Genomic DNA, 21,580 nt, shown 5'->3' with positions numbered 1-21,580 from the left:
GAGATCCCAGGGCAGGTGCAGCACGGGGTTAGATACAGAGTAAAGCTCCCTCTACACTGTCTCATTAAACATTCCCAGGGCAGATACACCATATGTTAGATACAGAGTAAAACTCCCTCTATATTGTCCCATCAAACATTCCCAGGGCAGGTACAGCACAGGTTAGATACAGAGTAAAGCTCCCTCTACACTGCCCCATCAAACACTCCCAGGGCAGGTACAGCAAGGGATTAGATACAGAGTAAATACATAGTTTGACACACAGTTATCTAGCTGGGGTGTGCGTTTCCATTTCCCGGTTCCATGATGTCATGCAGTGGGGCTGCAAGGTGTTGCTTTGTATAGCAAAGCAACGGCTAAACAGCTTGTTGTGTTCCTGATTAATTGAATAACAATCTGTAACTGTTGTTTGCCAAACGTAGAATGCAGCAGAGTGCTGGTGCAAGGGGGTTAGTGTGTAATCAGTTTGCGGGTATATAAGAACATACGAATTAGAAGCAGGTGCAGGCCATTCGGCCCCTAGAGCCTGCTCCACCATTCAATATGATCATGGCTGATCTTCTACCTCAACTCCACCTTCTCGCCCGATCTCCATATCCCTTGATTCCCTTAATATTCAAAAATTGATCTCTGTCTTGGCGACTGAGCCTCCACAGCCCTCTGGGTAGAGAATTCAAAAGATTCACCACCCTCTGAGTGAAGAAGTTTCTCCTCATCTCAGTCCTAAATGGCCGCCCCCTTATTCTGAAACTGTGACCCCTGGTTCTCGACTCCCCAGCCAGGGGGAAATATCCTCCCTGCATCCACCCTGTCGAGCCCTGTAAGAATGTTGTATGTTTCAGTGAGATCACCTTTCATTCATTTAAACTCTCGAGAATATAGGCCTTGTCTACTCAATCTCTCCTCTGCCTCTACCCTGTCGAGCCTTGTAAGAATTTACAGCTGCTGTGATTGGAAGTGGATGCTCATCGGTTGGGGTACGGTGGGCTAGGGTGAGCTTGATGGGGTACGGTGGGGTAAGGTAAGGTTGGTGGCATACAGTGTGGTGGGGTACGGTGAGGTTCGTGGGGTTATGGTGGGGTTGGGTAAGGTTGGTGGGGTTGGGTGAAGTTGGTGGGGTATGTAGGGTAAGGTTGTTGGGGTAGGGTGAGGTTGGTGGGGTATGGTAGGGTGAGGTTGATGGGGTACAGTGAGGTGGGGTACGGTGGGATTGGGTAAGGTTGGTCGGTTATGGCGAGTTGGGTAAGGTTGGTGGGGGTACGGTGGAGTAGGGTGAGGTTGGTGGGGCACTGAGGTTGGTGGGGTTAGGTAAGGGTGGGGTATGGTAGGGTGAGGTTGGTGGGGTTGGGTAAGGTTGGTTGGGGTTTGGTGGGGTAGAGTGGGGTTGGGTAAGGTTGGTGGGGTACAACAGGTTGGGTAAGGTTGGTGGGGGTATAGTGAGGTTGGTGGGGTATGGTGGGGTACAGTGGGGTTGGGTAAGGTTGGTGGGGGTACGGTGGAGTAGGGTAAGGTTGGTGGGGTTTGGTGGGTTGCCTGTCTAACCGGTGTCTCGACCTTCCGTCTGCCCACAGGGCTGATGTGGACGTGTCCGCTGTCTGCCAGTACACGATCAAAGACATCCAGTGGGTGTTCGACGGACCCTACAAGGAGTATTGGGACCAGGCGCAGAAGTGGAGTCGATATTCGGACAAGGTGCCAAATCCCAGGCCTGGATCAGTAAGTCACTCAGCGCATGGTCTTTTAACCGCACCTCCTTCTGTTCCTTTCAGCCCCAAGAAATTCTCTTGATAGTCTTTCGGCTTTGAAGATCATTTCTCTTTTAAAATGCGAAAATAATTTATTGTTTTAATTCCCTCCCCCACCCTCGATGTTCTCCTGATTCACACAGGGGTGCAGTCTGGGTGAGAACAGGCTGGGGCTCAGCTGTGAGGCCTCTCACAGTCGAGGAACTTGCCGATGCTCCCTATCTGGGCTATCTGGCATGAAGAATGTCCGCGGGGGGGGGGGGGGCCAGAGGGTAACCCAGCAGGATTTGCACCTTCAGGAAAGGGGTTTTGGAGGGGAAGGGGGGGGAGCAGCTCTTGTGGATTACTACTTGTGCTGAAGCCATAGGAACCGAAGGAGGCCATTCAGCTCCTCCAGCCTGTTCTGCCATTCAATGAGATCGTGGCTGATCTGCGCCCTAACTCCATGCACCCGCCTTGGCTCCATATCCCTTAATCCCCTTGGCCAGCAAAAATCTCTCGATCTCCGACTTAAAATGATTAATTGAGCACCTACTGCTCTTTGTGGGAGAGAGTTCCATACTTTGCGTGAAGAAACGTTTCCTAACCTCTCCTGGCTGTGGTTTTAAAGTTGGGTCCCCTTGTCCGAGACTTCCCCCACCAGCGCAAACCTTTCTCCCCACCGACCCTATCGATTCCTTTCAAACTCCTCGATCACTTTGACCCTTGAAACCTTTGATATTCCAGGGAATACATGCCGTGCTCCTTCTAACTTTGGTTCCGTATACACGGCAGACTTCTGAAGCGGCTCAGGCTAACTGCGTATCCCGCTTGTTGTCGGGTCTCGGGTCGAATTCCCGATCCGCTGCTGTGATTCCAGCAGGCAGCCCCGGGCAAATGGTGTCAACGGAAGTTCCTGCCGATTCTCTGGGATCTGCATTGAACTTCTGGCAGGAGTTCTGGAGACCCCACGAGGGGCCGCCGTCGGTGTGTACAACTCTGTCGGGCTCCCAAATAGTCAGAGTCTGTCCTGCGGACGATGACTGCTCAAATATATCGGCCGTTCCTTCGTCGCGGCTGGGTCAAAATCCTGGGACCCTCCCTCCCCAACAGCACCTTCACCACACTGACTGCAGCGGTTCAAGGCGGCGGCTCATCTCCACCTTCTCACGGGCAGTTATAAGAACATAAGAATTAGGAACAGGAGTAGGCCATCTAGCCCCTCGAGCCTGCTCCGCCATTCAACAAGATCATGGCTGATCTGGCCGTGGACTCAGCTCCACTTACCCGCCCGCTCCCCATAACCCTTAATTCCCTTATTGGTTAAAAATCAATCTATCTGTGATTTGAATACATTCAATGAGCTAGCCTCAACTGCTTCCTTGGGCAGAGAATTCCACAGATTCACAACCCTCTGGGAGAAGAAATTCCTTCTTGACTCGGTTTTAAATTGGCTCCCCCGTATTTTGAGGCTGTGCCCCCTAGTTTTCTAGTCTCCCCGACCAGTGGAAACAACCTCTCTGCCTCTATCTTGACTATCCCTTTCATTATTTGAAATGTTTCTATAAGATCACCCCTCATCCTTCTGAACTCCAAGGAGTAAAGACCCAGTCTACTCAATCTATCATCATAAGGTAACCCCCTCATCTCCGGAATCAGCCCAGTGAATCGTCTCTGTACCCCCTCCAAAGCTAGTATACCCTTCCTTAAGTAAGGTGACCAAAACTGCATGCAGTACTCCAGTTGCGGCCTCACCAATACCCTGTACAGTTGCAGCAGGACCTCCCTGCTTTTGTACTCCATCCCTCTCGCAATGAAGGCCAACATTGGGGATGGGCAATAAAGGCTGGGCATGCCAGCGGCACCCACATCCCAGAACAAATTAAAAAAAAAATATATATAAAAGTTAATGCCAGTGGGAATTTCAGGATAAGTGCTTCCATTTCCTCGTGTGTGACCTTTTTTTCCCCTTGTTCCCAGTGCATCACCAACAGCCACAGGAGGAGCGGCTACAACACTTCGCTGGAGCTGCCCGACAACACCCTCAACTTCGCCAAGAAGCACCCGCTGATGGACAATCTGGTGCAGCCGGCGGGCCGTCGGCCGCTACTCATCCAGAAGAACGTCAACTACACACGGATCGTGGTTGACCGGACGCTGGCTTTGAACGGGGACCAGTACGACGTCCTGTTTATCGGGACAGGTCAGTCCCAATCAGCTAGAAGGGGTGGCAGGCGCTGGGTTTTCGCTTCTGGGCTGGAACACAGCTCCGATCCCCCTGGATTTTTGGACTCTCTGGGGAATCGAGGAACGTGGGGATCGGGCGGAGAAAAAGTGGAGTTGGGGTCGAAGGTCAGCCATGATCTTGTTGAATGGTGGAGCAAGAAAGAGAAATGGGGCTTGCATTTATAGCGAAGCAAACACGGATGGTTAACATTTAAATTTGTTTTACATGACGTACCAGGTTTGGGCAGAGAAAATTCAAACCAGACTTTCCCGGGTGTCATGCTCCCACATCTGCACTGTAGACCCATTGGTGGGGTGGGGGGGGTGCGATTTTGAAAATGGCCATGGAAGGATTTGACAACAAGGAGGAGAACTTTTAAAATTGGAGGAGTTGCCGGAACAGGAACCAATAGATAGAACAGCGCCTTTCACAACCACATAGAAACATAGAAACATAGAAAATAGGTGCAGGAGTAGGCCATTCGGCCCTTCTAGCCTGCACCGCCATTCAATGAGTTCATGGCTGAACACCGGACCTCTCAAAGCGCTTTACAGCCAATGAAGTACTTTCGGAGTGTAGTCACTGTTGTAATGTAGGAAACGCGGCAGCCAACTTGCGCATAGCAAGCTCCCCACAAACAGCAATGTGATAATGACCAGATAATCTGTTTTATTTGTTATGTTGATTTGAGGGATAAATATTGGCCCGGGACACCGGGGATAGCGCCCCTGTTCTTCTTTGAAACAGTGCCACGGGGTCTTTTACGTCCACCCTGAGAGAGCAGAAAGGATCTCGATTTGACGGCACCTCCGACAGTGCAGCGCTTCCTCGGCACTGCACCGGGAGTGTCAGCCGAGGTTTTTGTGCTCCAGTCCCTGGTACAGGCTCTAGGGGCCGTGTGGCCTACTCCTGCTCATATTTCTTATGTTCTTAGATTGTTGGGGGGGTGGGTGATGGAACCTGTTTTCTGGCTGCAATGACCCGGTGCAAATTGGGTTAGGGGTGCCCCAGTCCAATTCCGAGCACAATATCGCCTGACGACTGTGGAGAATACCACTCTGGTGCACCATTGTTGAGGTGTAACTTTAAGGAGTGCTTGATCCTGCCAATTGGGTCCTTCCTGCTCCCCGTTGCAAACAGCACTCATCTTGACCGGGGCGAAGTTCTCACCAAGCGTTGTTTGAAAGATTTAGAAATTGGGAGTCGGCGTGGGGTTTTTTTGTGCTCGCGTCTCTGCGGCGGGACTTGAACTCACAACCTTCTGACTGCGAGGCGAGTGCACTGCCCGCTGAGCCACGGCTGACGGATCAAGAATTAATGTGTGAGAAGCGCAGGATCCAAGGCATTTTTCCCTCTCTCGTCCAACATGAAAAGGAATGTAATATTGAGAAGGACAGGCTGTTTGGTAGGAGTGAGTGACTGGGTGAAGAATGCATGTCTTCAGCCCCTGCTATTTGACCTTCCCTCCGTGGGAAAGTCCATCCTCTTGATAGCGTGCAGCCAAATTTAGTTCGGGGTGTTACTGACAACAAACAGACTACAACTGCAGGGGAGTGCGATATGAAAGTAGCTTGCAGATCGTTTATTTCTGAAGGTTTTTATAGATTTAAAAAAAAAGGGGGGGGAAGACTTGCATTTATATAGCGCCTTTCACAGCCACCGGGCGTCTCAAAGCGCTTTACAGCCGATGAAGTACTTTTGGAGTGTAGTCACTGTTGTAATGTTCAGCCATGAACTCATTGAATGGCGGTGCAGGCTAGAAGGGCTGAATGGCCTGCTCCTGCACCTATTTTCTATGTTTCTATGTGTTCAAACCTGAATACGTTTGTGTTCCCATAATCTCGTAAAGACACCGAGATTCTGGGATGGCTGTGTGCACTTTGAAGACTGTGCAAAATGACAACGTGTATTTATATAGCGCCTTTAACGTACTGAAACGTCCCAAGGCGCTTCGCAGGAGTGTTATGAGACAAAAAAAATTTGATGCCGAGCCGCATAAGGAGAAATTAGAGCAGGTGACTAAAAGCTTAGTCCAAGAAGTAGGTTTTAAGGAGCGTCTTGAAGGAGGAACGAGAGGCGGAGAGATTTAGGTAGGGAGTTCCAGAGCTTGGGGCCCAGGCAGCTGAAGGCACGGCTGCCAATGGTTGAGTGATGCAGACATCTCGGGGGGGGGGGGGGATTGTGGGGCTGGAGGAGATTACAGAGATAGGGAGGGGCGAGGCCATGGAGGGATTTGAAAACAAGGGTGAGAATTTAATCGAGGCGTTGCTTAACCGGGAGTTATTGTAGGTCAGCGAGCACAGGGGTGAAAGGTGACTTGACAACAGCACTTTGAATTTATATAGCACCTTTAACATAGCATAATGTCCATAGGCGCTTCACCAGAGAGATTATCAAACAAAATTTGACACCAAGCCACATGAGAGATTGAGGCAGGTGATCAAAAGCTTGGTCAAAGAGGTAGGTTTTGAGGAGCGTCTTAAAGGAGGAGAGAGAGAGAGAGAGAGAGAGAGGGGCGGAGAGGTTTAGGGAATGAGTTCCAGAGCTTGGGGCCCAGGCAGCTGAAGGCACGACCACCAATGGTGGAGCGATTATAATCGGGGATGCTCAAGAGGTCACAATTGGAGGAGCGCAGACATCTCGGAGGGTTGTGAGGCTGGAGGAGGTTACAGAGATAGGGAGGGGGCGGGGCCAAAGAAGCCATCACCTCACACCCACCTCATGAAGAAGCATTCTTGTCGCATCTCTTTACAACAGCAGGTCGCACCAAAGTGCTTCACACCCAGTGAATTACATGTTTTTTTAAGTGTCGGCACTGGTGCTTTTGGAAGCAAACGTGGATGGTTATCATTTAAATTTGTTTTGCGTAAAGTACCAGGTTTGGGCAGAGCAAAGTCAAACCAGATTCCCGGTCCTCCTCCCACATCTGCACTGTAGACCTATTGGGGGGCAATTTGGGAAAAGGCCATGGAGGGATTTGACTACAAGGATGAGAATTTTACAAATTGGAGGAGTTGCTGGAACAGGAACTAATAGATAGAAAGAAAGAAAGACTTGCATCTATATAGCGCCTTTCACATCTCAATGTGAGATCACAAAGCGCTTTACATCCAATTAAGTACTTTTGGAGTCACTGTTGTCACGTGGGAAACACGGCTGCGAAATTGGCGCACAGCAAGCTCCCACAAACAGCAGTGACCAGATCATTTGTTGTTATGTTGCCTTGAAAGATAAATATTGATCCCAGGACATCGGGGTTAACTCCCTTGCTCTTCTTCGAAATAGTGCTGTGGAATCCATGCAGGCTGTTGAACTGTGCGGGGCATCACCACCGAGTCTGGCCCCGAAGAACGGGACTCGAGTGAGAGATAAGTCAGTCCTGACTGCTGCTTCCCCCGAGTTCAGCTGACATCACTTAGTCGGAAGCTGGGACCCTCTGATCTACTTGACTTCATACTGTGTCAGAGCTGATGACTGTACTGTACCCACTGGGCTAAAAGGGGCAGTCCTGATCCAGGTGGATTTGTGTCCCGGGTTTTCTGGTTTGCTGTGATTCACCATACCCCATTTTCTTCCCCCCTCGATCCAATAGGAGCTGGTTGGCTGCACAAGGCTATAATGATTGGCTCACAGATGCACATCATTGAAGAGCTGCAGTTGTTTGAGGAACCGCAGCCCGTGGAAAGTCTGGCCATCTCCAAGAGGAAGGTAAATCAACCCATTCTCTCACTCCTTCCCACCAGGATTAAATCCCAGCAGGACACGGTGACTTGTTAAACTTCAAACAGCTCCCCCCACTTCCCCCGAATGGCTTGGTGAGTTAAGGCACTATCGGTGCGATACTGAGCCACACCTACACCAGGAGAGGTCCTGGGCTCCCTCCCTCTTCTGTGTCTCTGCCAGGGACCCCTCCACAGTCTCCCAAATTGTCAGACTGCTTGTCTGACATCCAGCTCTGGATGAGCAGAAATTTTCTCCCAATTTAAGACTGAAGCCGTTGTTTTCGGTCCCCGCCACAAACGCCGTGTCCTAACCACTGACTTCATCCCTCGCCCCAACTTTCCATATTTACGAAAGGATATACTTGCTTTGGAGGCAGTTCAGAGAAGGTTTACTCGGTTGATTCCGGAGACGAGGGGGTTGACTTATGAGGAAAAGTTGAGTAGGTTGGGCTTCGACTGATTGGAATTCAGAAGAATTAGAGGTGATCTTATTGAAACGTATAAGATTATGAGGGGGCTTGACAAAGTGGATGCAGAGAGGATGTTTCCACTGATGGGAGAGACTAGAACTAGGGGGCATAATCTTAGAATAAGGGGCCGCCCATTTAAAACTGAGATGAGGAGGAATTTCTCCTTTGAGGGTTGTAAATCTGTGGAATTCGCTGCCTCAGAGAGCTGTGGAAGCTGGGACATTGAATAAATTAGAGATGGACAGTTTCTTAAATGATAAGGGAATAAATGATTATGGGGAGCGGGCGGGGAAGTGGATGAGTCCATGATCAGATCAGCCATGATCGTATTAAATGGTGGAGCAGGCTCGAGGGGCCGTATGGCCTACTCCTGCTCCTATTTCTTATGTTCTTACGTAACTCCTCTGACCAGACTATTCGCAACCTTGGTGTCATATTTGACCCTGAAATGAGATTTCCCTCTCTCCTCCTTTTAAGATGTTGCTTAAAATCTACCTTTGACCAAGCGTTTGGTCATCTCTCCTAATAACTCCTTATGTGGCTCTGTGTCAAATGTTTGCTTGAGAACTGCTGCTGTGAAGCGCCTTAGGACATTGACATTTTACTAACGTAATGTGCTATATAACAACAACTACTTTTATTTATATAGTGCCTTTAATAAGACAAAACAAATAAATTTGACACTGAGTCACATAAGAAGAAATTACGGCAGATAACAAAAGCTTGGTCAAAGAGGTAAGTTTTGAGGAGTGTCTTAAAGCAGGAAAGAGAGGTGGAGAGGTTTTGGGAGGGAATTCCAGAGCTTGGGGCCCAGGCAACAGAAGGCACGGCCACCGATGGTTGAGCGATTATAATCAGGGATGCTCAAGGGGGCAGAAGTAGAGGAGTGCAGATACCTTGGGGGCTTGTGGGGCTGAAAGAGATTACAGAGATAGGGAGGGGGGGGCGAGGGCCATGGAGGGATTTGTAAACAAGGATGAGAATTTTGAAATCGAGGCGTTGCTTAACCGGGAGCCAATGTAGGTCAGCGAGCAGAGGGGGTGATGGGTGAGCGGGACTTGGTGCGAGTTAGGACACGGGGCAGCCGAGTTTTGGATCACCTCTAGTTTACGTAGGGTAGAATGTGGGAGGCCAGCCAGGAGTGCGTTGGAATAGTCAAGTCTAGAGGTAACAGAAGGCATGGATGAGGGCTTCAGCAGCGGATGAGCTGAGGCAGGGGCAGGGGCGGAGACGGTAAAATAAGGAATGCTCAAGGGGCCAGAATTGTCGGAGCGCCGATTATCTCTGGGGTTGTGGGGCTGGGGGAGATTTATGTGCTGAGGGTCTGGATAATAACTCTGCCATTAATCCCGATGTTCCCACCTCGTTCCCACAGCAACTCCTGTTTGTCGGCTCGCGCAGTCAGGTCGTGCAGGTGCCGTTTGCGGACTGCGAGAAGTACAGAAGCTGCGCAGACTGCATCCTGGCGAGGGACCCGTACTGTGCCTGGAACAGCCAGGCCTGCACGAGGATCGGAGCCTTGGCCAAGTAAGGAGCGTGGGCTTGAGGAATTCTCGGGGCTTCATTTTAAATTGCAGGAAAGGCGGGACCCGGACTCGACTCCTAAGCAAAACACCGTGGATGCTGGAAACGCTCAGCGGGTCAGGCAGCATTGGCGGAGAGAGAGGAACAGAATTTCTTCATAGAGCAAAAAGAAAGGCAGACTTGCATTTATATAGCGCCTTTCACGGCCACCAGACGTCTCGAAGCGCTTTGCAGCCAATGAAGTACATTTGGAATGTAGTCACTCATCATCATCATCATAGGCAGTTCCTCGGAATCAAGGAAGACTTGCTTCCACTTTCAAAATGAGTCCTTGGATGGCTGAACAGTCCAATACGAGAGCCACAGTCCCTGTCACAGGTGGGACAGATAGTGGTTGAGGGAAAGGGTGGGTGGGACTGGTTTGCCGCACGCTCTTTCCGCTGCCTGCGCTTGATTTCTGCACGCTCTCGGCGACAAGACTCGAGGTGCTCAGCGCCCTCCCGGATGCACTTCCTCCACTTAGGGCGGTCTTTGGCCAGGGACTCCCAGGTGTCGGTGGGGATGTTGTAATGTGGGAAATGTCAATTTGCGCACAGCAAGCTCCCACAAACAGCGATGTGATAATGACTAGATAATCTGGGTTTTTTTGTTATGTTGGTTGAGGGATAAATATTGGCCCCATGACACCGGGGATAACTCCCCCTGCTCTTCTTCAAAATATGGATCTTTTACGTGCACCTGAGAGGGCAGACAGGGCCTCGGTTTAACGTCTCCTCTGAAAGACTGGCGGGGGGGGTGAGGGGAGGGGAGGGGATGGAATATAAGACTTTCCTCCCTTATCTGGTCACACTTTACCACCTGAGCCTGGCACAGTCTCTGCCATTGACCGACTGACCACCAGAGCAGCTCGGGACACTATTCTTTCTTTCTCTCTCTCTCGCTCTCTCTCTCTCTCTCTCTCTCTCTCCCCCTCCTCTGGAGGGAGGTGGGCGAGATCGGAACACCACAAGGTGAGGGGGCCCCCAGGAGTCGGGAACCCAGCCCCGACCCATTCGTGCAATTTACTTCCACAAAAAATATCACTTCCTTTCCAACACAAAAGCCCAGGTCCCGGAGGACTGACAATAGAAACATAGAAACATAGAAAATAGGTGCAGGAGCAGGCCATTCAGCCCTTCTAGCCTGCACCGCCATTCAATGAGTTCATGGCTGAACATGAAACTTCAGTACCCCCTTCCTGCTTTCTCGCCATAACCCTTGATCCCCCGAGTAGTAAGGACTTCATCTAACTCCCTTTTGAATATATTTAGTGAATTGGCCTCAACTACTTTCTGTGGTAGAGAATTCCACAGGTTCACCACTCTCTGGGTGAAGAAGTTTCTCCTCATCTCGGTCCTAAATGGCTTACCCCTTATCCTCAGACTGTGACCCCTGGTTCTGGACTTCCCCAACATTGGGAACATTCTTTCTGCATCTAACCTGTCTAAACCCGTCAGAATTTTAAACGTTTCTATGAGGTCCCCTCTCATTCTTCTGAACTCCAGTGAATACAAGCCCAATTGATCCAATCTTTCTTGATAGGTCAGTCCCGCCATCCCGGGAATCAGTCTGGTGAACCTTCGCTGCACTCCCTCAATAGCAAGAATGTCCTTCCTCAAGTTAGGAGACCAAAACTGTACACAATACTCCAGGTGTGGCCTCACCAAGGCCCTGTACAACTGTAGCAACACCTCCCTGCCCCTGTATTCAAATCCCCTCGATATGAAGGCCAACATGCCATTTGCTTTCTTAACCGCCTGCTGTACCTGCATGCCAACCTTCAATGACTGATGTACCATGACACCCAGGTCTCGTTGCACCTTCCCTTTTCCTAATCTGTCACCATTCAGATAATAGTCTGTCTCTCTGTTTTTACCACCAAAGTGGATAACCTCACATTTATCCACATTATACTTCATCTGCCATGCATTTGCCCACTCACCTAACCTATCCAAGTCACTCTGCAGCCTAATAGCATCCTCCTCGCAGCTCACACTGCCACCCAACTTAGTATCATCCGCAAATTTGGAGATACTGCATTTAATCCCCTCGTCTAAATCATTAATGTACAATGTAAACAGCTGGGGCCCCAGCACAGAACCTTGCGGCACTCCACTAGTCACTGCCTGCCATTCTGAAAAGTACCCGTTTACTCCTACTCTTTGCTTCCTGTCTGACAACCAGTTCTCAATCCACGTCAGCACACTACCCCCAATCCCATGTGCTTTAACTTTGTACATTAATCTCTTGTGTGGGACCTTGTCGAAAGCCTTCTGAAAGTCCAAATATACCACATCAACTGGTTCTCCTTTGTCCACTTTACTGGAAACATCCTCAAAAAATTCCAGAAGATTTGTCAAGCATGATTTCCCTTTCACAAATCCATGCTGACTTGGACCTATCATGTCACCATTTTCCAGATGCACTGCTATGACATCCTTAATAATTGATTCCATCATTTTACCCACTACTGAGGTCAGGCTGACCGGTCTATAATTCCCTGTTTTCTCTCTCCCTCCTTTTTTAAAAAGTGGGGTTACATTGGCTACCCTCCACTCCATAGGAACTGATCCAGAGTCAATGGAATGTTGGAAAATGACTGTCAATGCATCCGCTATTTCCAAGGCCACCTCCTTAAGTACTCTAGGATGCAGGCCATCAGGCCCTGGGGATTTATCTGCCTTCAATCCCATCAATTTCCCCAACACAATTTCCCGACTAATAAAGATTTCCCTCAGTTCCTCTTCCTTACTAGACCCTCTGACCCCTTTTATATCCGGAAGGTTGTTTGTATCCTCCTTAGTGAATACCGAACCAAAGTACTTGTTCAATTGATCCGCCATTTCTTTGTTCCCCGTTATGACTTCCCCTGATTCTGACTGCAGGGGACCTACGTTTGTCTTCACCAACCTTTTTCTCTTTACATACCTATAGAAACTTTTGCAATCCGCCTTAATGTTCCCTGCAAGCTTCTTCTCGTACTCCATTTTCCCTGTCCTAATCAAACCCTTTGTCCTCCTCTGCTGAGTTCTAAATTTCTCCCAGTCCCCAGGTTCGCTGCTATTTCTGGCCAATTTGTATGCCACTTCCTTGGCTTTAATACTATCCCTGATTTCCCTAGATAGCCACGGTTGAGCCACCTTCCCCTTTTTATTTTTACGCCAGACAGGAATGTACAATTGTTGTACTTCATCCATGCGGTCTCTAAATGTCTGCCATTGCCCATCCACAGTCAACCCCCTAAGTATCATTCGCCAATCTATCCTAGCCAATTCTCGCCTCATACCTTCAAAGTTACCCTTCTTTAAGTTCTGGACCATGGTCTCTGAATTTACTGTTTCATTCTCCATCCTAATGCAGAATTCCACCATATTATGGTCACTCTTCCCCAAGGGGCCTCGCACAATGAGATTGCTAATTAATCCTCTCTCATTACACAACACCCAGTCTAAGATGGCCTCCCCCCTAGTTGGTTCCTCAACATATTGGTCTAGAAAACCATCCCTTATGCACTCCAGGAAATCCTCCGCCACCGTATTGCTTCCAGTTTGGCTAGCCCAATCTATGTGCATATTAAAGTCACCCATTATAACTGCTACACCTTTATTGCATGCACCCCTAATTTCCTGTTTGATGCCCTCCCCAACATCCCTATTACTGTTTGGAGGTCTGTACACAACTCCTACTAACGTTTTTTGCCCTTTGGTGTTCTGCAGCTCTACCCATATAGATTCCACATCATCCAAGCTAATGTCTTTCCTAACTATTGCATTAATCTCCTCTTTAACCAGCAATGCTACCCCACCTCCTTTTCCTTTTATTCTATCCTTCCTGAATGTTGAATACCCCTGAATGTTGAGTTCCCAGCCCTGATCATCCTGGAGCCACGTCTCCGTAATCCCAATCACATCATATTTGTTAACATCTATTTGCACAATTAATTCATCCACCTTATTGCGGATACTCCTTGCAAGACGCCCCAGAATTCAAAGCCTCAACGCTCTTCCGGAAAGGAAAGCCATGAACCCTCGGATATTGGCTGGACGTGAACTAAATAAAACCCTGAGCTCCATTCGATGCTCAAGAGCCTCAGCACAGCTACACTTAACAGAAGACAGCGAGAGTCTCACTTTCAACTGGCCCGTATTTAAGTAAAAGTCTTGCTGCAATTTTTTGTCAGAGATTGAACATAAGAAATAGGAGCAGGAGTACGCCATTTGGCCCCTCGAGCCTGCTCCATAACAAATTGGCTGCCGCGTTTCCCACATAACACAGTGACCACACGCCAAAAAGTACTTCATTGGCTGTAAAGCACTTTGGAACATCCTGAGGTTATGAAAGACGCTATATAAACACAAGTCTTTTAAATTGAAGAGGAATTTAATCTGGGCTGTTTTATTGACATCCATTTCTTGCGTGTGTTTCCGTTGACTAATCCTGGGCCTCTCTTGTGCTTTTATTTAGCGTTCTTACAGCGTACCAGGACGTGGAGTTTGCAAAAGTAACTTTGTGCCCAAGGCCAAGAACTGCATCCAACCCAGGTAACTGGAGCTCAGCCCCTCGGGCAGGGCGGGTCGGGGTGAAATCGTGTTTCTCGACATTGGCTATCATAGCCTAGCCTCATACCTCTGTGGCCAATTCTACTCTCTCTTTGCTAAGATTATCTAACTCAGTACAGACCGTCTGTGAGTGTTGTGTCTGTGGGTGTTGTGTCTGTGAGTGTTGTGTCTGTGAGTGTTGTGTCTGTGAGTGTTGTGTCTGTGAGTGTGTGTCTGTGTGTGTGTGTGTGTGTGAGTCTGTGCACGCGTGTATCTCTGTGTGCGCGCGCGTGTGTCTCTGTGTGCGCGCGAGTCTGTGCGCGCCTCTGTCTGCCCATCTCTGTCTCAGTGAGCAGCCCTGTTCCACCTCAGGCCATTTGCTTGCCGAGTCAGCGATCAGAGAGGTCGGCCAATATTTTAATTGAAACTGGCTGATTCGTGCGTCTTGCAGCGGTGGCTCAGTGAACAGCACCCTCGCTTCGGAGTCAGAAGGTTGTGGGTTCAAGTCCCACTCCAGGCACTTGAGCACAAAATCCAGGTTGTCACTCGAGTGCAGTGCTGAGGGAGTGCTGCACTGTCGGAGGTGCCGTCTTTCAGAAAAGACATTAAACCGAGACACCGACTGCCCTCTTGGGTGGACATAAAAGATCCCACGGCATCTTTTGAGGAAGAGCAGGGGAGTTGCCCCTGGTATCCTGGCCAATATTTATCCTTCAACCTTTATCCTTAAAACAGACAATCTGGTCATTGTCACATTGCTGTTTGTGGGAGCTTGCTGTGCGCAAATTGGCTGTCGCGTTTCCTACATTACAACAGTGACTACACTCCAAAAAGTACTTCATTGGCTGTAAAGTGCTTTGCGGTGTCCCACGGTCATGCAAGGCGCTATAGAAACGCAAGTCTTTCCTTTTTCTTTTTACTGATCTTTTCCGCTGGGCTGTTTGCGTGGAGAAAAGGCTGACGGTCCTCTCTTTGTTTCTCCGTCTGTTTCCAGGAGGTGTGAAGATTAAGAACCTGACGGTCATAGCTGGCGCGGACATCCTGCTGCCGTGCCAGCTCATCTCCAACCTGGCTGTGCCCAGGTGGATCTTCGGGCACCAAGACCTCACCACGACCGCCGACGCCAAGTACAAGATACGACCCGAGGCCTTGCTGATATCGGACGTGGGGACGCAGCAAAGCGGCAGCTACGCGTGCTACTCCGCGGAGAGGCGCACAAACTACCCGGCGGGGCGGTACGCGCTGACGGTCATCTCCAATCCGGCCGTGATGCTGGAGAGCCGGGCGGCGGCCGGCAGCCTGGGGCTGGTGTGGATGACCATCTTCGTCCTGGGCGTGGTCTGCGTCTGCCTGCTGGGGGCGGTCGTCTACCTCCGGCACAAGCTGAAGGAGCGGCGGGAGAAGGCGGCGGCGGCTGCGGCGGCGGCGGCGGGGACCAAGGAGGCCGAGCGGGCCGACGCGTACCCGGCCGAGCGCCCCCCGCCCAAGGAGCTGCCCAAGGCCGCCGGCTCGGACGACAAGCTGTGGGAGTCGCCCTCCTACTACTACTCGGACGGCTCGCTGAAGATCGTGCCGGGCCACGCCGTCTGCCAGAACGGCGGCTCGCCCGCCCACAACGGCACGGCCAACGGCATCCCCGGCCAGCCCCTGCCCACCACCGTTCAGTCGCCCACCCGCCTCAACCTGGCCAACATCCGCGGCGCCAACAGCAACGGCTACATCCGGCTGCAGCTGGGCGAGGAGGGCACGGACCCCTTCTCCGAGGAGCTGCGCAGGAAGCTGAAGCAGCGGCAGATGTTGCCCGACGCCAACCCCGAGGAGTCGTCGGTGTGAGGCGTGGGGGCGAGGGGTGAGGGGGACGGAAGGTTGGCTCCCCGATTGACATTTCGGCTACCTCATGTTTTCGTGTAAATAGGAAAAGAGCGAGTGAGAGAGAGAGAGAGAGAGAGAGAAAAACACACACACACACTGAAGCCTAGACCTTATCAAAATGATGTATATATTCCACAAAAGACAACACCTGCTTTTAAAATCTTTTAAGATTCAAAGTTCCCCCCCACCCCAACCGAAATGCAATTCTCCCCCAAAAGACATATGCAGCTAACGCATCACAGACTATATCTGTGCACTGTACCCGACGTTTCTGTAGCCAAACTTGTGTGATACTGTGAACAGGGGGAAGAGACTGAGACTCCAAGTTGGGACACCTTTTTTTTCCCCCCTCCCCCTCCCAACCCTTCCTGCGATGGTTGCTCCGGTTCAAGATGGCTGCCAGGTTGTCAGGTAGGTGTGAATTTGCCTCTGGCGTGGAGGGCTGTTTGTTTGGGCGGTGGGTCGCGGTGTTTGAGTTGCCGAGGGATCTCCACCTCCCTCCACACAGGCGGTGTAGAATCAAAGAGTAGTACAACACAGGAGGAGGCCATTCAGCCCATCGAGTCTGCGCCGGCTCTTTCGAAGAGCAATCTAGTTAGTGCCATTCCCCCCTCCCCCCCTCCCCACCCGCTCTTGCCCTCATACTCCTGCCATTTTTTCTCACAAGTATTTTTCTCTTTTCAAGGATGTTTCCCCTGGCTGGAGAGTTTCAAACCAGGGGTCACAGTCTGATGGTTCACCAGACTGATTCCCGGGATGGCAGGATTGATATATAAAGAAAGACTGGATCGACTAGGCTTATATTCACTGGAATTTAGAAGAATGAGAGGGGATCTCATAGAACCATATAAAATTCTGACAGGGTTGGACAGGTTAGATGCAGGAAGAATGTTCCCGATGTTGGGGAAGTCCAGAACCAGGGGTCACAGTCTAAGGATAAGGGGTAAGCCATTTAGGACCGAGATGAGGAGAAACGTCTTCACTGAGCTGTGGAATTCTCTACCACAGAGAGTTGTTAGGCCAGTTCGTTAGATATATTCAAAAGAGAGTTAGATGTGGCCCTTATGGCTAAAGAGATCAAGGGGTATGTAGAGAAAGCAGGAATGGGGTACTGAAGTTGCATGATCAGCCATGATCATATTGAATGGTGGTGCAGGCTCGAAGGGCCGAATGGCCTACTCCTGCACCTATTTTCTCTGTCTCAGAATAAAGGGTCGGCCATTTAAGACTGAGACGAGGAGAAATTTCTTCACTCAGAGGGTGGTGAATCTTTGGAATTCTCTGCCCGAGAGGGCTGTGGAGGCTCAGTCGTTGAGTGTATTCAAGACAGAGATCGATAGATTTTTGCATATTAGGGAATATGGGGACAGTGCAGGAAATGGAGTTGAGGTAGATCAGCTATGATCTCTTTGAATGGCGGAGCAGGCTCGAGGGGCCGAATGGGCTACTCCTGCTTCTGATTCTTATTTATTCAATTCCCTATCGAATCTATCCCCACCGCCCGATCAGGCAGCGCATTTCAAGTCCTCACCACACGTCACGTAAGAAAAGTTTTTTTTCCCTCGTGTCGCCTGTGGTTCTGATCATGGAGACGGCGGTTTGGGGAGGCCTATAGCCCAGGCTGCACTGGCCTCTTGCTGCTGGGAGGGTTTGGAGGGGAAGGCATACTGACTGGGCTGATGATGTGCAGGCCTCAGATGATCTTCCCTCTAGTAAGAGGCTCTAGTTTTGTCTGCCTCCAGTTTTCAGTGGGCCTGGGCCCCACTGCTGAATAATTAAGCAATCAGTACAGTTCGAGTCCTCTGGTGACCCCTTGGCTTCAGACTACTGATGCAGGCTTGAGTTTAATCCGAGGATTCGGCTGGTTTCTGCGTAGGCTGCCGGACACTTGGGCCGGGGTGGGAGTGGGGGGGGTGCTGTGTTGCTCCAAATGTAGCACCAGTCGGCAATCTCAGTCACCGAAAATGGCTGGTGTTGGAATTGGACAGGTTGCCTCACCTATGGAGACGAAAATAGTAGGTGAGGCGGAGAGATGGAGCTTTGCTCTCCCTCCCAACCTGTCGCCGTCTCTCCCCTGTTTGCTAAAACGTGGAGAGCATGTTTTCTCCCACCTTGACCTGTTATCACTGTGATCTCCTCCAGCCCCCCCCCCCCCCCGAGATGTCTGCGCTCCTAATTCTGCCCTCCTGAGTATCCCTGATTGTAATCGCTCAACCCTTGGTGGCCGTGCCTTCTGTTGCCTGGGCCCCAAGCTCTGGAACTCCCTCCCTAAACCTCTCTGCCTCTTTCCTCCTTCAAGACGCTCCTTAAAACCTACCTCTTTGCCCAAACCTTTGGTCACCTGTGCTAATTTTCTACTTAAGCGGCTCGGTGTCAATTTTTTATCAGATAATACTCCTGTGAAGCGCCTTGGGATGTTTCGCTATGTTAAAGGCGCTACATTGTTATTGTTGTTGACCAGTAAAAATGTCAGTCCAGTGTATCCGAGCGACCAAACGAACGGGATTTCAGTTCGCGACGGGATGATGCAGACTCACCTCCGATGTAACTCTTACCTTTTCCCATGTTTTTCCCACAGTGCCGCCCATCAGTGGAAGAAAGGTTGTCGCAGTCGACCCCAGCGGAAGCCCTTCGCCAAAGGCACGGGACGCGTCAGTGGGCCGAGGGGGTGGGGGTGGGGGGGGGCGCGCTCATTCGACTGGCACCGCACCACGCGGCCAACAGCGGCATGTGGCACAGCAACAAGGAGCCCGCGTGGCCTCGGGTCTTTAAGACGAAATGTGCGATCTGAAGGGGGGGGGGGGTTTGTACTCCGACCATTGGCTGTCACGCCTCACTCCCCCCTCCCACCGCCCCTCGCTGCGTGACGTGGTTGAACAGGTGATCTGGTCTTGACGGGATGAGTGTTTTGGCGGCAACGAGAACGACTGCTGTTTGACGCCGCTGGATAAATCCGAAATCAGAACAGTTCGAGTACTCTGGGGGGGGTGGTCGTCTCTTCACTCGAGGCAGGAGGTTCAGCCTGGAGTCTAACCCAAGGATTCGAATGGTTTCTTTGTGGACTGTTGGGTACTTGTGGTGCGAGTTTCAGGGCGGGAATCGAATGCGAGGGTTCGGTTGGTTTCTGTACAGAATAATGGATACCCAGGAATATAATGGGGGAGGGGGAGGCGTTGGTTTGAAAGCAGTTTCTAAGCGATTTAAAGGTGGCATTTAAAGCCTGCGTTTGCTGGACTTGAGTCATCTGTGCTCGCGTGCCAGTGGAAGATTAATGGTCATCAACTAATGACTAAGCTTAAATGAGTGATAATTGGCAGTCAATTAGTGGGAATAACTGTGTGTGTACGTGCGTGACATGACTGAACAAGGATGTTTGTTTATCAGTTCCTCCCCATCTATTTGCTTTAAGGACAACTCTTATTTGGTGGTGGAGATTCTGTTGAAGATTTTGTTGAAGATGGCATGAACATTATAAAAGTGATGTTACAAACTAATTTGCTCTGTTTCCAGGTATAATGTCGCCTTAGGATGTCTGGGTTAGCCAGGGAAGGGCAAAATGCAGGGGTTGGACAGATTCCCTGTCTTATCCGCACTGGTCATCACCCCAATCCAACATTCTAGCCATGGGAATCTGCCTGGTCCTACCCTTGCGTTCTTAGGGTGTATCTCAATGGGAGATAAAGATTTTGTGGGTGTGGAGACCCAAGTTATAAGGTTTACAGGGTGCTGGGCCTGGTGTGGAATGCTGACCAGACAAGAGAGGGAGACATCAAGGCTTTTGCATTTGTGTGTCACATAAAGAGTAAATGCTGGAAACGCTCGGTGGGTCAGGCAGCATCGGTAGTGAGGGAAATAGACTTGATGTTTCAGGCCGGTGACCCTGTCGTCGGAATTTGTGTAATGGGCAAAAAGTGCAGAGGTAAGGTGGGGAGGAGGAGGACCAGAAGGTAGGCCGGTCACCCCTAGCAACCAGCTCCAGTGACGTTACCAAGGAGCGGGGGAAGGAGGTCTGTGAGCAAGACCTTCACACTGGCACAGGGAAAGGGAGAGGCCGAAGAATTGGCAATCCGTGCTGGATGAATTGGGAATGTAGAAGTGAGGAACTGGAGAAAGTTGCAAGGGTCATGAGAAAGGTTAGAACATAAGAAATAGGAGCAAGAGTCGGCCACTTGGCCCCTCGAGCCTGCTGCGCCATTCAATAAGATCATGGCTGATCTGATCGTGGGCTCTGCTCCACTTCCCTGCCCACTCCTCATAAACCTTATCCCATCGCTCAAAAATCTGTCTATCTCCGCCTTAAATATATTTAATGACCCAGCCTCCACAGCTCTCAGGGGCAGAGAATTCCACAGATTTACAACCCTCTGAGAGAAGAAATTTCTCCTCGTCTCAGTTTTAAATGGGCGGCCCCTTATTCTAAGACTATGTCCCCGATAAGTTTGATGGTAAACACATAGCTCCAGAATAGACTGGGTCGGCAATGTCTGAGCTCAGCAGTGTATCGTGGGCAGAGCAAGGATTGCTGAGTTTTGCGATCAGAATGGTCCCGAACAAGAGGCCATGCGCTGGTTGGGCCCGATCTGCCCTCGAGTCCGTAGTGGGAGGCGGGGGGTTGAGCAGCCCAGTTTATCTGGCGGTCCCCAGCTCCGTCTCTTTCCACACACACACACACACACGCTCGCTCATTCAGCAGAGCAGGGAGGACTGGGGAGGCGAAGAGGTAACACAACGTTGTGTCTTTTACTGCTGATTTCACTCAGTACTGTGGCTCTGTGCGGGATGTGGTAGTATCTAATGTACTTGAATCAGTCTGTGGGTGGTATTTTACTTTATAACGTAACTTATTGAGCTCCGCATGTAATTTAAATATTGTACAGCCTCTCTGGAAAATATTTATGAAAGTATTTTTATATCAATTAAAATTTAGTAAAACACCGACCGCCTCCACACTTTCTTTGCGAGCGTTTGCTGGTTTCTACGGCACAGTGGGTGCCACTTCAGATGGGCCTTGAAGTGGTCATTTATTTTGACGAGACTTAAATTCACTCTTTTCCTAATTGAATCGAACTCGCCAAGGCTTCTTCGGCAGCACCTCCCAAACCCGCGACCTCCACCACCGAGAAGCACAAGGGGCAGCAGGCGCATGGGAACACCATCACCTCCACGTTCCCCTCCAAGTCACACGCCATCCTGACTTGGAAATATATCGGCCGTTCCTTCATCGTCGCTGGGCCAAAATCCTGGAACTCCCTCCCCAACAGCACTGTGGGAGCACCTTCAACACACGGACTGCAGCGGTTCAAGAAGGCGGCTCACCACCACCTTCTCAAGGGCAATTAGGGATGGGCAATAAATGCCGGCCTTGGCAGTGACATCCTCATCCCGTGAACGAATTTTTAAAAAACCCACACATTCCACTTTTAGGACTTGGGTTCAAACCCAGGTCAGATTGAGAAGGAACTCT

The 21,580-nt window shown here is 50.4% G+C and overlaps 1 protein-coding gene across 3 annotated transcripts in view; it reads left to right on the top strand.

Annotated features, from left to right (window-relative positions):
- Positions 1-21,044, top strand: part of sema4c (sema domain, immunoglobulin domain (Ig), transmembrane domain (TM) and short cytoplasmic domain, (semaphorin) 4C) — a 101,734-nt gene extending 80,690 nt beyond the window's left edge. For all 3 annotated transcript variants that reach the window (XM_070866099.1, XM_070866100.1, XM_070866098.1), the window contains exons 10-16: positions 1,572-1,716; positions 3,705-3,927; positions 7,544-7,659; positions 9,519-9,670; positions 14,171-14,247; positions 15,239-16,527; positions 18,695-21,044. In XM_070866099.1, coding sequence (XP_070722200.1) covers positions 1,572-1,716; positions 3,705-3,927; positions 7,544-7,659; positions 9,519-9,670; positions 14,171-14,247; positions 15,239-16,077 — 1,552 coding nt within the window. In that variant the 3' untranslated portion in view covers positions 16,078-16,527; positions 18,695-21,044. The remainder of the gene's footprint in view (positions 1-1,571; positions 1,717-3,704; positions 3,928-7,543; positions 7,660-9,518; positions 9,671-14,170; positions 14,248-15,238; positions 16,528-18,694) is intronic.
- Positions 21,045-21,580: the final 536 nt, after the last annotated feature.

This window comes from Pristiophorus japonicus, chromosome 22 (assembly GCF_044704955.1).
Source record: "Pristiophorus japonicus isolate sPriJap1 chromosome 22, sPriJap1.hap1, whole genome shotgun sequence".
Lineage (NCBI taxonomy): Eukaryota > Metazoa > Chordata > Chondrichthyes > Pristiophoridae > Pristiophorus > Pristiophorus japonicus.
This window is presented reverse-complemented; position numbering and strand designations above follow the sequence as displayed.